The sequence below is a fragment of the Pseudopodoces humilis genome, chromosome 21 (assembly GCF_049639895.1).
Source record: "Pseudopodoces humilis isolate 2021_Gansu_Grassland_sample_001 chromosome 21, ASM4963989v1, whole genome shotgun sequence".
NCBI lineage: Eukaryota > Metazoa > Chordata > Aves > Passeriformes > Paridae > Pseudopodoces > Pseudopodoces humilis.
Window position 1 is genome coordinate 248,199 of NC_142220.1, and position 13,636 is coordinate 261,834.

Below are 13,636 nucleotides of genomic sequence, written 5' to 3' on the forward strand. Positions count from 1 at the left end.
AGCTGTCCCTGGCACTGTTGCTTTCTTGGGCAGGGGTGATACTCTCATCAGAGCTTTGTCAAGGAAATCATTTGTCCAGAAGCCTTGGGTACTTCCAGGACTGAAGCAGTTTTTGTGGTGTCCCATGCAGGATTTTTTTTAACAGGATTTTTAAAAGGTGTTTCAGAACTTTTGGTTTCAAAGTTTTAATCCTCTCTGGCCCCATCTTGCATGTGCTGACATGAGCTTATGTCCCGTCACTGCCATTATTAGCTGGAGCAGATGCTGCCGCAGAAACACCATGCTGCCCGATCTCCCACCACTTAGAGAGATGTGAGCATTGAACCATGCTCCTTTTCTCTCCAGTGCCCATCCCTTCTCTCTGCTCAGTCTGGTTCAGGGAACTGTGACCTCTCACTGCCCCTTCTTTACTGCTGGCCTTGCCTGGGGGGTTTGGCAGGTGGAGAGGCAGTGAGTTTTTACATGTCCTGCTGTCTCTGAGGAGCTGGTGATGGTAAAGTATTTTTAGTGTTAGGCTTTTGGCTGCCAGCAAGGTATGACCCTATAGGAGTGACAGATGGTTACTTGTCTTCCCTCTTTACATAAAAAATTGCATCTCTGATGAGAGCTGTGACTAATCCCAACTGTTTTCACTGGGGTTAGGCTCTTGCCACTGGCAGTGGCCACTAGGTGAGGAGTCCTTGGGTGTTACGTGTTCCTCCCTTTCCTGCTCAGGATCTGTAATACCTGTGCAGACAGCCCAAGCTAGAGGTCAGACGGTTGAAGTACTGGCTGATGCAAAATGCAAGGGAGTGTGGTGGAAAAAGATCCCACGTGGCTGAAGAAGTGGAATGCAGAATGAATGGATGCCTGAGTTTGAGCCCCTCTGCAGGGAGACAGCCATAGATGAACTTCTGGATGGTTAGAGACCTGTAACTCAGCTGGCCACCGTGGCAGATGGAAACACATCCTGTCAGGGGCCACAAGGGCCGTGCAAGGCTTGTGGTCACATCCCCTGTGCACAGAGCAGAGAGCAGCGGTGCTGCAGCTCCATCCGAGCCCAGCCAAGCCCCTTCTGCTCTCCTGCGGAGCTCGGTTTCTCCTTAACCCCCGTCTGCCCACTTTCATTGTTGCACCTTCCACTCTCCCTCCCCTTTCTCTGGTGTGTTCATCTTGTCCTCCCTGCTTTGCCAGCAGCATGGCACTAACAGTAGGCAGGAGCGTGTGTGCCGTGGACCCGGGGTTGTAGCAAAAGGGAAAACACCTGGAGCGAGCGCGGCGTGCCCTGGGAAGGCAGCGTTTCGGAGCAGAGCAGCGTTCCCGGCCCTACGCCGCAGCCAGGGCTCGCACACGGCCCCGCGCCGAGGGACCGGGCAGGGTCAGCGCTGGCGGAGCCGGCGGCTCGGAGGGACCGAAGGCGCGGCTCCAAGGGAGCGTGGAGCCGCCGGTGCTAGAGGCGCCGCCGGTGTGGGCGGAGGGACCGCGCGCTCTGGAACACGCGATGTGCACCGGGGAGACCAGCAGGAGGCCGGTGGCTGCTGCCAGAGATGGCGGGAGCTGATCCGCGGCCGATCCAGTACTTGTGTGGAGCGGCAGCGCTCGCCCCGGGCCGGGAGAGGCGGCACCGGGCGCTCCCCGCGCTGGCCCCGGGCGAGCGCGCGGCCCCCTTAAGGCCCCGGGCGGTTGCGCCGGGCGCTTCATGAATGGAGCCACGTGACCCAAATATCACGTGACGAGTCCGTGAGCAGCGGCGGCGGCGGCGGCTTCTGAGTCCCGGTCCCTCCCAGCGCGGCCTCCCCGCCCCGCCCGGCCCGGCCCGGCCCGGCGGCCCCGGCAGGAGGTGAGCGTCACCGGCTGCGAGGGCGGGCGCGGCCCCGGCTCCGGCCGGGGCGGGGCGGTCCGGTCCCCGGGGGCGGGCCGGGGCGGGGCGGGCGCGGCGGGCCCGGGATGGTGGCCGGGGCCGCCGCAGGGTCGGCAGGTGCCTGACGAGGCCGCCATCGCTGACTCATGGGGAGGCTTCGGGGTTGCGCCTGCCCGGCGCCGCCCGGCCCCCGCCCCGCCGTGTCCGGGCCCCGTTCAGCGGCCGAGCAACAGGTGCGCGGGGCGCTGGCCCCGGGCCCGGCCCCGCCCGCCGCCTCCCGGTCCGCCCGCAGGCATCGCGGACGCATCCGGCCCCTCCCTCCCGCGGTTGCCGACTGCCCCGATCGTGTTGCAGACAGGCTGCCCTCAGGCCGAGCCTACCCCTCTCAACCCCGCCGCACCTTCGGGCGCTCAGGCTCCGCCGGTACGGGTGCGACCTGGCCCCGCCGCGGGTGTTCGCCGTGGTCTGTGATTCTTCTCCCGAGGACGAGAGGGCCGGGAGGGTGAGGAGCCATCGGGGCGTCTCGCCCAGTTCCCAGAGCAGAGGCTTGGCCGCAGGCAGGACAGCCCCGCTGGCCGCAGTCGGTCCCTTGTCCCCGGGTTACTTGCTAGCTGCTGACGTGCGGGTGGGGGGCTCTGGCCCCCGTTCCCGGGGGGCTGCCCGGTGCCCGGCAGTGTGTCCCGAGTGCGGTGGGTTTCCACTCCCGCGGGACTGCAGTGCCTGAGCAGCACGGAGCATCTGGCTGTGTGTGTGCTCGGGTATGCTGTTCAGAGCTGCGGACGACTCTGGCTGTCCGGGATTTCTGAGGCTGTGTTGTCGGAGGAGGGCACTGCCAAGGGAGGGAGGGAGTCTCTCAGAGCTGGCCCTTTACTTTAGCAGTGTCAACAGAGTTAAATCCAGCCGGGTTGGCAGATCCCTGGAGGAAAAATTGCTGTGGAGGGTTGGATGATCTCACCAGGGGACTGCTGAGGTGGGGAACACAGGAGGGGCACTGTCTTGGCTACACAGGTAATTTGGGGAGTCACTGGATGAGACTGTGTGAGCTAATTTGCCGCAAGCAAATGAACAGAGTATGAAATCCGCACTGAGAGAGAGCACTGTTGTGCAGTGTGCCCCGTTGCTGCTGACAAACCAAAGCACGCTCTGTGCCTGCCGGTGCTGTGGAGCCCGTGGGGGAGCAGGTGGTGTCAGCGTGTTTACACGGGGCTCGTGGCAGGTTCTGCATCAGGAGTGTGGAGAAGGGCCCGTGTTGGATCATGCGTGGTGCTGTCAGTTCCCGTGTGCTGCCGCTGAGCTGAGGGGAGAATTGGCTGTGCTTGTGCTGAGTTCAGGCCTTTTGAGCTCTGGGGAAATGTGTCGAGGCTGCAGTTTCTTCGTTGCAGCCATAGCGTTCGGCACTTTTCAGTGTGATCTTTCTTCAGGAAGCTATCAAAAGCTGATCCCTCAGCAGTCTGGAGAGTAAGGCGAAGTTTCGTCTCTAATATGTCAACATATCTCTCTGATATGTTGCCATTTCTCTGGGTGTCCTCTTTGTGAGCTGTAAACAGCCCGGTTAAAACGGGACCCAGGAAACCCTTTGGGTTGTTTTTCCCATTCTACTGAATGCCATGTGTGTTGATGCACCTTGGAGAGGTGGGATCACCAGGTTTTTGGGGAGTCCTGTTGCAGCTCTGATGGCTATTGTGAGAGGCTCCTGCCTGAGAGGGTGTTGTGTTAGAGAGTGCAGGGGCAGGAATGAGTAGCTGCCTCTGCCGTGTCTAGCTCTGCCAGTGCCAGCCATTCCCTAGCCTGCTGAGGAGCATTCTTCTCAGTGCCCTGCCTGTGTGCTTGCCAGGCAGCTGTAAATTCTTTAGTGCCACAGGGCAAGCAAATTCCTGTGGTCCCACTGACCATGCCTGCCCTTGACTCCTTCCACTCGCAAGAGGATGGGGCACAGAAGTGCTGCAGGGGCATGCACATTGGTCTCTCCAGCTATTCCCTTTCCTTCCTTTTTTCCCAGCAGACATGTTGTTTACCAGGTAGGAACAGAAGGATTAAACAGCAGTCTGTGAAGGAGGGAAGAATTGATTTTGTGCAGCAGTTGCTCTGTGCTGCCTGTCCTGCCTCATTGCAGCTGCCTTCCTTGGGCAGCAATGACCATGCCTATGCCAGTGTGGTCGGGTGTAACAGACATCTTGTTGGAAGGAGCATTGTCCTCTAGGTATATATAAATAGCCTGACTCCTGGCAGGCTGCAGGCTTCTCTGCTGGTGTTCTGGGGACTGCTAGTCCTGTTCACCTCCTGCAGGTTGTAGATGCACTGTAGGGAGCCTGTGCCACAGCTGCTGGAAGAGCACAAAGTCATATTTGCTGATGTGTGCATTTGGTTCTGGACTGTAACTGGACATTAGTCCTGCTGGGAGTAAGGCAGGAGCAAACAAAATTGTTGTTTGACACCTGCAAGATGAAAGGGGCAGAGGCACCTGTAGACTGCACAGGAATACTGGCCAGGGCTGAGTGGGTGCAGTCTGGGCTGGGGGGAGTGCACTTTGGGCCTTTTGAGTCACAGCCATGTCTGTCAGGTGGTATCTGTGTGGATCAGTTCCTTGGGCAGTGTAGCAGCAGTCTGAACTGAAAAGCCTGAGGGGAGGAGGTATGTGGGGAAAGAAGCAGGAGCCTGGGTATAAGTCTCTGAAAAGCAGGCTGGGAATTGCTCTTACCAGTTCTGAAGTCCTCTCTTCCATGGCAGGGAAGGAGTCTGCTCTGCTCTGTTTTTTGGCACCTTTAGTCTTTGTTTCTTTGTGAGCACACCTTGGCTCTGAAGAAAAGGAGGAAGAAGGTGTTTCTGGGCCCCGGCATGCCAGGGATTGACAGATACTTTGTCATAGGAAAGACCCACAACTGGGGTCAGTTTTGCATGACTGGGAGAGGTGAATGCTGCTGAGGCATCAGCCCTAATTTGTGATGGAATTTCAGTGTGTCCAAGGCTTGCCTAACCTCAGGGTTATGTCTTATTGGACCATACTGGCCACATCCTTGGGGGCATCTGGAGTCTGGTAGGACTGGGGAGCTTCTGAGCTGTGCTTGGGCACCTGTTGGAAGGGTGTGTTAAGGTAACCTGCCCTGCTTGGGAGTGACAAGGATGAGGCTGGGAACGAGTGGTGCAGAGTGCCAGCCTGCTGAGTCAGCATGACTGGCCTGGAGCAGCCGTGCTCTGGACCCTGCCTGCTGTTTGCAAGGCTATTTTTAAAAATGTGGCTTCCATGCATTCTGACTCCTACTAGTTTTTTAATTTCCCCCACCATCAACAAAAAGCCAGCATCGCCACAAAGCCTCCATGGGAGCAGAGGTGTGGAAGGGCAGCAGTTGCTGTTCGGGGACCGAGTCTGTTCCTTGTGAGTCCAGCCCAGCTGGCTGCTTGTTAAGTGTCTTCCAAGGCGGGGCTGAGTGGAGACCAGGATGTGGAGCACCATGGGGTGTTGCTGCTGGACCTTGTCAGAGGAATGCCGTGGGCTCTGCTGTGTCCCAGCTGCTAATTTGACCCTCCTTTCCTTCCAGAACCCAGCTGACAAGGCTGTCGTGTTATGACGACCCCCAACAAAGGAAACAAGGCCTTGAAGGTAATGCGGTGGGTGGAAGAAAGGGGCAGGGAGGGGTGTAGGTGTCCGCCTCAGGTTTCACAAGCGTGTGCTTCTTTCTCTCCCAGGTGAAGAGGGAGCCAGGCGAGAATGGGACCAGCTTGACAGATGAGGAGCTGGTGACCATGTCTGTGCGAGAGCTGAACCAGCATCTACGGGGCCTGTCGAAAGAGGAGATCATCCAGCTGAAGCAGCGTCGGCGCACGCTGAAGAACCGGGGTTACGCAGCCAGCTGCAGAGTGAAGCGCGTTACCCAGAAGGAGGAACTGGAGAAGCAGAAGGCAGAGCTGCAGCAAGAAGTGGAGAAGCTGGCCTCAGAGAACGCCAGCATGAAAATGGAACTCGATGCTCTCCGCTCCAAATACGAGGCTCTCCAGAACTTCGCCAGAACCGTGGCCCGGAGCCCCGTGACCCCTGCACGGGGGCCTCTCACTTCCAGTATGGGGCCCCTCGTCCCTGGCAAGGTTGCTACTACTAGTGTCATCACAATAGTGAAATCCAAAACGGACGCCCGGTCTTAGTGAAGCGAGCATTGCCCGAGCTTGTCTGTGCAGGGCAGTTAGGCACAAAACTAGCCTGGAATCCCCAAAGCACAAGCCTTCCCCACATGGGTCCAGGTTCCTTTGACTTGGCCCAGGACTGGCCTGCTGATCGCTCCAGTTTATTTTGTTGTGTCCAGATTGGTATGAGCAGTGGTGATGCATCCCTTGTCCTGTGCAGACAGAGCTTCCCACCCAGCAGTCTGTAGCCCTCGGGTGCCCTGGGGACAGACTGTGAGATTTTGGTTTTCTACCCAAAGAAAATCTGTGCAGCGAGGCTGACAGAAGGGTGGAGGAGTGGCTCGAGGAAAGCTTTCTTCCTGGGGGCTGGGAACCCTAATTTTCGGTCACTTCCAAAGGCTTTTTTTCATGACTTTTCCAGGTGGTGCATCTCAGCACCTGAACCTGCTGCTTTTGTCTCCTTTGGTACCTGTAGTTACAGTTGGGATGTTCTGTGTCATAGGTTTTTATTCTTTTTCTAGGTGTGCCTCTGTGCCCTAGCCGTGGGTTTCCCTCAGGCGTCCATGACGTTAGCTGTGTAAACTGGCAGTGGTGGGAAGGACAACGCTGCTGTGTCCTGCCACTGTGGTCCTGAGGCCCTGCAGGGCCCAGCACCCCAGGAGGGAAGAAGGGAGCAGTGGTACTGTGTTGACTGCAGGCCGGTTTTGTGCCTAATGTGTTGCACTGAACAAGACCAAAATCACTAGTTGTTCCCGTGTTTTGAGGGTATCAAGTGTCTCTAGTGTGATGGTTTACACAACCAGTTTATGTGGTTAAATAGCCCTTTATTTAAAGAGAGAAACATCATTTTAAGAGTTATTAAATTATCTAAGTTTAAAATTGGACAGAAGAGAGAGCGTATTTATAGTCAGCTTTTTTACCTGAGAAGGTGAGAATATTTGACCATATGAGTGGGGAAATATTCTCAGAGACTTTGCTAGTTAAAAGTTAATAAATAAATAATTTTAAAGTTTGTCATGAACCTCCCGCAAACTGTTTGTGGCTCTGAGGTTAGTTTTTATAAAGAGTTATCAGACTTTATTTATAAAACTTAGAAAAAAACAAAAAAAGAGGCAAGTCCTGTTTGATATCTTTTTGCAATTGTACCAAAAGTGACTTATTCTTGACCTCGCTAGTTTCTGTCACGTCCCCTTGTGTTGGGCATTCTGCTCCCCAAGCTCTCGTGCGGCACTGTGGTGTGCTGGTGCCTTTGCCATGTGCTGTCATTTCACACTGTTGTTGTTTTCCCTTAACTCGACTGAGAGATTGAGTTCTCCAGAAGGGTTCTTGTGCACAGGCAAAGGTGCTGCTGTTTCTGAAGGCAAGAATGGCTGGCTGGTGCAGCGAGGTAGTGCTGCCTGCCTAGAGGTGTGTGGTGGGAGCACAGGCAGCTCCTGCTGAGCAGCCAACACCAGGTTAGCTTGATTACCTGGAGAGGAAAAATGCTGCACTTACCCTCCTGCAGCAAACCTGTCAGAGAAGTAACATGAGGGAGTCTTGTCCAGGTTTAGGAGAAGACTGATGGTATTTAGCTCTGGAATTAGATCCTGTGGTCAGAACTTGTGTTGTGCTCATGGCTCACCTGAACAAGAGGGGCAAGTCTGCAACAAGAGGGGCAACATGGGACAGGCTAGTCCCTGGTGTCTGCACATTGCTGGCCAGGGAGCCGTGGCAGGATAACTGTCCAGGGAGTTAGGAAAGTGCTCAGACTCACAGCTGTGATGTAGCTGAGAAGTTGCCTGTGGCCAGGCTGTGTTTCCACAAACACTTTGACTCCCCTCTCCCCTTCCCAAAGATTTGAGCTGATTTACTGAGTTTCAGAGAAGCAGGACATGAGGGGAAGGCCCCCTTGTGATCTCCTGGCTGCTGAAGATCAGATTGGGATAACACAAGTGAAACCACAGTCTCGTGGGAAGGTATGGCCATTCTGGGTAGGTTTGGGGGATGTTTCTCATGGCTGAACTGATACTGCTGTCCCCTGAGTGGAGGAGCAGGTCAGCCTGAGAAAAGCTGCACTGTGGCAGGAGAGGAGCAGGTAATTGATGGGGATTTCCTGCTGAAGGAGATCAGCTTTGCTCTGATCGATAGGGAGTTTAGGGAGTTGTTTGGGATGCTTTTCCCAGTGAACTTCCCAGAGGAGGAGCAGGTTAGAACATTGCCTGTAGACTCCCCCCTTCTGGCCCTGGACTTTCTCTTCTCTAAAGTGTCTGATGTGCCACTTCCAGCCATTCACCACACAGGCCACACACTGCACAGCACTCAGCAGGCTCTGGTCTTCCAGCTGGTTGTGTGGTGATTGGAAAAAATGAGATTTTACAGAACACAGAGGTGTCCAGTTGTCCTGGGGTATCATTCCCAACCCTATCCCTCCTAGACCCAGCCTGAGACTGAATCAGCCAGAGCCCTTGGGAACACAGCTGAGTCCTGATCTGGGCCAGAGGAGCAGGCAAGGTGTGTATGGGGCTGGTTAGGACCTTGGTTCCACAGCTGGTGGAGGAGAGCCCTGTAAACACAGCAGGCAACGATGGGCAACCGTGCAGCCACGGAGAGCTTGCTTTTTGTTGTGCTCTGTGGCAGGGAGTGTCCAGTCGTCCCTGCCGGTGGTCAGGGCTGGCATCTTGATCCCTGTGCTGCTCATGAGGTGCCTCAGGGCCGGCGGCAGCGCTGACTGCACCAGACTTCATCCTCCTCCCCGGCACTGTCCCTCCTCTCTCGGAGCCCGGGTCTGCTTCAATGGCCTTCAATGGTGTGTTGGATGAGGACAGATCGTGTAGGGAAGAGCAGGTGTAGGACTGAAGGGTGCCACTGTGCTCAACAATCTCTGCGGTGCCAGGCTGGATGTCAGCGAGGCCACGGTTCCCTGAGTGTTGCTTCCCTATGGTTTTGGTTTTGTTCTCAGTGAGGTGTAGGACCCCGACTGATGTATTTCTGCAGTGTCCAAGGAGTCTCCCGTCCGGCTCTAGAGGATCCTGTGTCCTGCCAGCTGGCTTCCCGTGCCCGAGGCGAGCCGTGCCCGAGCCGTCACGCTGACCTCTCTCTCGTATATAGTGTTCTGGAGTGTGACAATTCTTGTTCCTGAGGTGCTCGTCCGTTTGGTTTCCTGCTGTGAAGGGTGTCGTGTTCCCTTTCTCCTTTTCCTGGTGCCATTCCGGGGCGTTGGGGAGGGGTCCTGCGCCAGCCCGGCCGGGGAGCGTCCCCGGCACCCCCGGGATTTGTGTATCTTGTGAATTGTGTACAGTCGCTCCCGGCCGGAGCCGGGGCTGGCAGACAGAAGGGTCACCCAGAGGGCTCCGGGCTCGGTGCAGGCGGTATTTATTGCTAAGTTATTGCCGTTATTTATTCTGTACAGTGTCCGCCGCCTTTGTACGCGACAATAAAACCGCTTCAACAGCCGCCGCCTGCGCGTCCTTGGGGGGCCGCCCGGCACCAGGGGGCGCTGCCGCGCGGGGGGCGGAGCCGGAAGCGGCGGGCGGGCGCTCCGACCGGAAGGCGGAAGCGGCGGAGCCGAGCCCGGTGGCGGTGGAGGCGCAGCGGTTCCGGGGCGATGGCGGCGGGCGGCAGCCTGAGCCGCTCCGAGCGGAAAGCGGCGGCGCGCGCCGAGATCCTGCAGCAGGAAGAGCAGCGGGACCGCCGGAGACAGGTACGGTACGACGCCGCCCGACCCGTTCCATCTCGCCGCTGCGGGCCGCCGTGACCACGCGTGTGCACCGGGCAGGTATCCCGCATCTGGAGGAAGCCACCGGCGGAGCGGAGCCCCGAGGAGTGCCAGGTGCTGAGCGAGAGCGAGGACATCGTCAGGGAGCTGGAGCGGCGCCGCAAGCGGCGCGAGCGGCTGCGGCGGCGGCAGGAGGAGGTGGGCGGCGGGGGCCGGCGGGAGGGGGGAGCCGGGTCCGTGAGGGCAGCGGGCGGCCGCTGCCGAACTCTGCAGCCGCAGCAGGCCTTGGCGTACAACCGCTGTGCCCCAGTACCGGGAACGCGTCTGCCCTCGGGGACTGCCCTGTTTGTCGCCGCTCAGCTGTGCTGCCAGGCGCGTGTGGCTGTGTGGGCAGGTCTCCCGAGAGGGAGGATCAGCAGCTTCTGATCTCCAGGAAGCTTTTTCCTGTGATCCTGCCATGAACAAGGCCCATGTCCTTTTAATTTGGAAACCGCTATTGATGTTGTGTTTGTGCTGTTTTTCCTGGTTGGCCCAAGCTCATCTTCAAACTTTTGGGGAGATCCCTCCTCTTTCTGACTCAGTGGTGTAGTGTGTCTCTGATCCGTGTGAACCTGCTGAGGCCTGTTTTTCAGGTGTGTGATGAACCAGAAGAGCTGAAAAGAAAGGTGGCTGAGTTGGCAGCAGCTGTGCGGAGCGCAAGGCACTTCGTCATCTACACAGGCGCTGGGATCAGCACGGTGGGTTTGGGGGCAGCAGCTGGAGCCCGTTCAAGGGGCGGTGTTGTGTGGACTGTTGTCTGGTTCCTGAATGGCCACAGAACGTGTGTGATGAGCCAGGGATGCTGTGTGAGTCCTGCAGCCAGCACAGTTTCCAGGCTGCATCCTGGGGCCATTTCTTCTGCACAGAAGATCCTGCGGCTGCATTGCCTCTGACCACGTGCAAGATGCACAGCCTAAGCAAGAGGACACTGGTCTTGCCTCACTCAAGTCTCTTCAATGACTTGGTGTAAAACCTCAAGCCAGTTAGCTCAGGAATGTTATAGGTGTCATCAGACATGCAGAGACAGCTGGGGATTATTGGGATTTATAAATAGCAGTTTGAGAATTGTTTTGTTGCAGCGGCCTGGGGCAAAGCAGCAGTCTGGTTCCACTCTGTTCTCTGCTGAAATGGAGCATGAGTCAGGGCAGGGGGCTGAGCGCTCATGTCACCTGCATGTTTGCTAGAGATGCTGAGTGTGAGGTGCCAGAAACAGAGTCTAGGGAAAATAAGAAAAGGCTCAAGAATGGAGTTCTGTGTAGGGAAATGGGAAGTGCCAAGGATGAAAAAGAGTTCTGGAGGGATTCCATAATGGTAAAATTGGAGAAAGCTAACACTAGAGGTGAAAATGAGAGCTGAAACATAGAAGAGAGAGAGAAAACATATAAGGAGGTTTTCCCTGTGTTTAGGGAACAGCTATCCTGGAAAACTCAGAGTGAATGAAAAAGCAGCCATGGGTGGAGATGTCTTTGGTTGTCCTGGGTGGGCCTGGCTTGGTTGTGTTTGTGTGCAAGAGCTGTGACAACCCCACCCCCGTCAGGCCTGGTTTTCTCTCCTGGTGACAGGCGGCTTCGATCCCAGACTACAGAGGCCCCAATGGCATTTGGACACTGCTGCAGAAGGGCAGGAGCATCAGGTGAGGAGCCAAATTCTGAACTGTGTGACAGAAAGCTGATACTGGAAGAGGTTAATGGCAATTCCAACTTTTTTTTTCCCCCTTTGCTTCTTGTCAGGGCTGCAGACCTGAGTGAGGCAGAGCCCACACTCACTCATATGAGCATTGCCTGCCTGCACAAGCACAACCTGGTAAGATATTTTTTCCTCACCTCAGTCATGTTCCTCTGCCTAAGAATGATAAACCCAACAGGGAAGAGAATATTGCCTGACTTCGTTTTTGGCTCAAGTGCCTGCATACCCATGTAGGAAAATGTGTCCAAGCCTTACTCAGTGAGCTGCAGGCTGCAGCTCTGGCAGGTTTTCTCCTGGTGCCTTTTCTTTAACATGTATTTGTACCTGGTGAAGCTGGTCTGGGGAACTGGCCACAAATCAGCCAGCCCTAGAAATGTTCTGTTTAGCAGGAGGAGGCTTTCCATTTAGCTTTCACAAAGGTCTGTTCACCATGAGGGTCCAGGTGTGTTCCCTTGTGGGTCCTGTTCTGATGTACAGGCCGTTGGTGCGATTTGGAACGTGCACATCACCTGCTTGGAGGGATACCTCTGTGGTCTGTAGGAGCTCAGTGTTTTGTTCCCTTCAAGGTGCAGCATGTGGTGTCTCAGAACTGTGATGGGCTGCACCTGCGGAGCGGGTTACCCCGAGCTGCAATATCTGAGCTTCATGGGAACATGTACATAGAGGTGAGTGGCCAGAGCAGGAAAAAGTCAGTGTTAAGTGGCCTCACAAAAAGAGAATGTAAGCTCTTGATCTGCCACTAGCTCAGAAGGGATTAGTACAAGAGCTTGGCCTGTGTGCAGCTCCTGTCTTCAGACCATCAGGTTTGGGGTGAACTACTTAAAAAGTACCAAACCCAGCTCTGTAGCTCTTCCCCTGTACATGCTGGAGCCTTTTGCTTCTGACATCTCTTCCTCAACCGTTCTCTGAAATCCCTCCCAGCACGTAGCCAAAGGCTCCACTTGCTGGCTTTCAAAAAAAAAAACCCTCAAAGTTTTCCAAGTTAGCATCTGATCCGTGTGCTTCTGTCTACAGCTTCTGTGTTGTCCCCAAAAATGCTTTTCTTCCAAGAGAAGAGGCTTATTCCTGGCCTTTCATGGGTGGGGTGCTGATGATGTGTGGGGTTTCTGCTTTTGTCCTGCACCAGGTCTGCACTTCCTGTACACCCAACAGAGAGTATGTGCGAGTGTTTGATGTGACGGAGCGCACAGCCCTGCACAGGCATCACACGGGCAGGATGTGCCACAAGTGTGGGGCACAGTTGAGAGATACAATCGTCCACTTTGGGGAGAAGGGGACATTGAGACAGCCCCTGAACTGGGAAGCAGCAACAGAAGCTGCAAGCAAAGCAGATGTGATTCTTTGTCTGGGTTCCAGCTTAAAGGTAACTTTAGAGACTCGGTGAAGATTGTTAGCAGCATTCCCTCTTGGTGATACACCTTGGTGCTGAGCAGTCTCCTCCCAAACAGACAACTGTAAACTCTGGTGTCAGGATTCGCCCAACATCTGTGATAGTCTCTCTTCCTCCCTCTTTCCCCTCCTGGTAATACATTCCTTTTCCTCTCGCTGATACGGTTCACAGCTGCGTGTGCCTGTGGCTGTGCTGATCCTCTGTGCTTTGTGGCAGGTTTTGAAAAAATACCCGCGGCTCTGGTGCATGAGCAAGCCCCCCACACGCCGGCCCAAGCTGTATATTGTGAACCTGCAGGTGAGATAAAGCCCTTGGTACTGGGTTGGCCAGGTGTGAGCCAAGGGGCTGCGGATGTGTGGGGCCGAGCCGCTGGCAGGCCCCGGGCAGGAGCCCCCGCTGCCGCCGCGGGGAGCTGCCTGCAGCCGGCTCTGCTGTCGCCCGCAGTGGACTCCGAAGGATGATCTGGCCGCCCTGAAGCTGCACGGCCGCTGCGACGACGTGATGCGGCTGCTGATGGCGGAGCTGGGGCTGGAAATTCCGCGCTACGACCGGTGAGCGGCCCGGGCCCTGCGCGCCTGGAGCCCCCGGCCCGGGGCCGCTTCCAGCACCCACTGCCGCCCTCTCCTTCCTTCCGCAGGGCGCGGGACCCCATCTTCGCGCTGGCCGAGCCGCTGCGCCCCGGCGAGGAGGGCACGCACTCGCGGAAACCGGTGGCGCCGCCCCGGGAGCGGGAGGAGCCCCGGGAGCAGGAGCAGCCCCGGGAGCGGGCGGAGGCGGCGGTCGGGCGGCCCGGGGGGTGGCTCGGCCGCGGCTGCGCCAAGGGCGGCCGGCGCAGGAAGAGCCGCTGAGCGCGGGGCGGGGCGGGCCCGCC

General features: G+C 56.7%; 2 protein-coding genes across 7 annotated transcripts; both read left to right on the plus strand.

Annotated features, from left to right (window-relative positions):
* The first annotated feature begins 1,717 nt into the window (after positions 1-1,717).
* On the plus strand, positions 1,718-9,387 carry MAFG (MAF bZIP transcription factor G). Of its 6 annotated transcripts, none has more exons than XM_005530637.3 (3): positions 1,718-1,819; positions 5,377-5,438; positions 5,525-9,387. In XM_005530637.3, the coding sequence occupies exons 2-3, from the start codon at positions 5,403-5,405 to the stop codon at positions 5,975-5,977; spliced, it is 489 nt and encodes a 162-aa protein (XP_005530694.1). In that variant the 5' UTR covers positions 1,718-1,819; positions 5,377-5,402; the 3' UTR covers positions 5,978-9,387. The 6 variants fall into 6 exon arrangements, with proteins under 6 accessions (XP_005530694.1, XP_014114951.1, XP_014114949.1 ...); XM_014259476.2 differs by lacking the exon at positions 1,718-1,819 and adding an exon at positions 2,133-2,263; XM_014259474.2 differs by lacking the exon at positions 1,718-1,819 and adding an exon at positions 2,198-2,342.
* Positions 9,388-9,496: 109 nt separating this feature from the next.
* Positions 9,497-13,613, plus strand: SIRT7 (sirtuin 7). The gene is made up of 10 exons (XM_005530695.3): positions 9,497-9,635; positions 9,711-9,848; positions 10,283-10,387; positions 11,252-11,322; positions 11,420-11,492; positions 11,942-12,040; positions 12,502-12,738; positions 12,982-13,062; positions 13,210-13,316; positions 13,403-13,613. The coding sequence occupies exons 1-10, from the start codon at positions 9,540-9,542 to the stop codon at positions 13,611-13,613; spliced, it is 1,218 nt and encodes a 405-aa protein (XP_005530752.2). The 5' UTR covers positions 9,497-9,539.
* Positions 13,614-13,636: the final 23 nt, after the last annotated feature.

Bases quoted from the DNA above. Each gene is read 5' to 3' on its own strand.
- SIRT7 (XM_005530695.3), top strand. From the start codon at position 9,540: ATGGCGGCGGGCGGCAGCCTGAGCCGCTCCGAGCGGAAAGCGGCGGCG. The intron at 9,849-10,282 runs GTGGGCGGCGGG...CCTGTTTTTCAG, and splicing joins TGCGGCGGCGGCAGGAGGAG to GTGTGTGATGAACCAGAAGA. The intron at 11,323-11,419 runs GTGAGGAGCCAA...GCTTCTTGTCAG, and splicing joins CAGAAGGGCAGGAGCATCAG to GGCTGCAGACCTGAGTGAGG.
- MAFG (XM_005530637.3), top strand. From the start codon at position 5,403: ATGACGACCCCCAACAAAGGAAACAAGGCCTTGAAG. The intron at 5,439-5,524 runs GTAATGCGGTGG...TTTCTCTCCCAG, and splicing joins AAGGAAACAAGGCCTTGAAG to GTGAAGAGGGAGCCAGGCGA.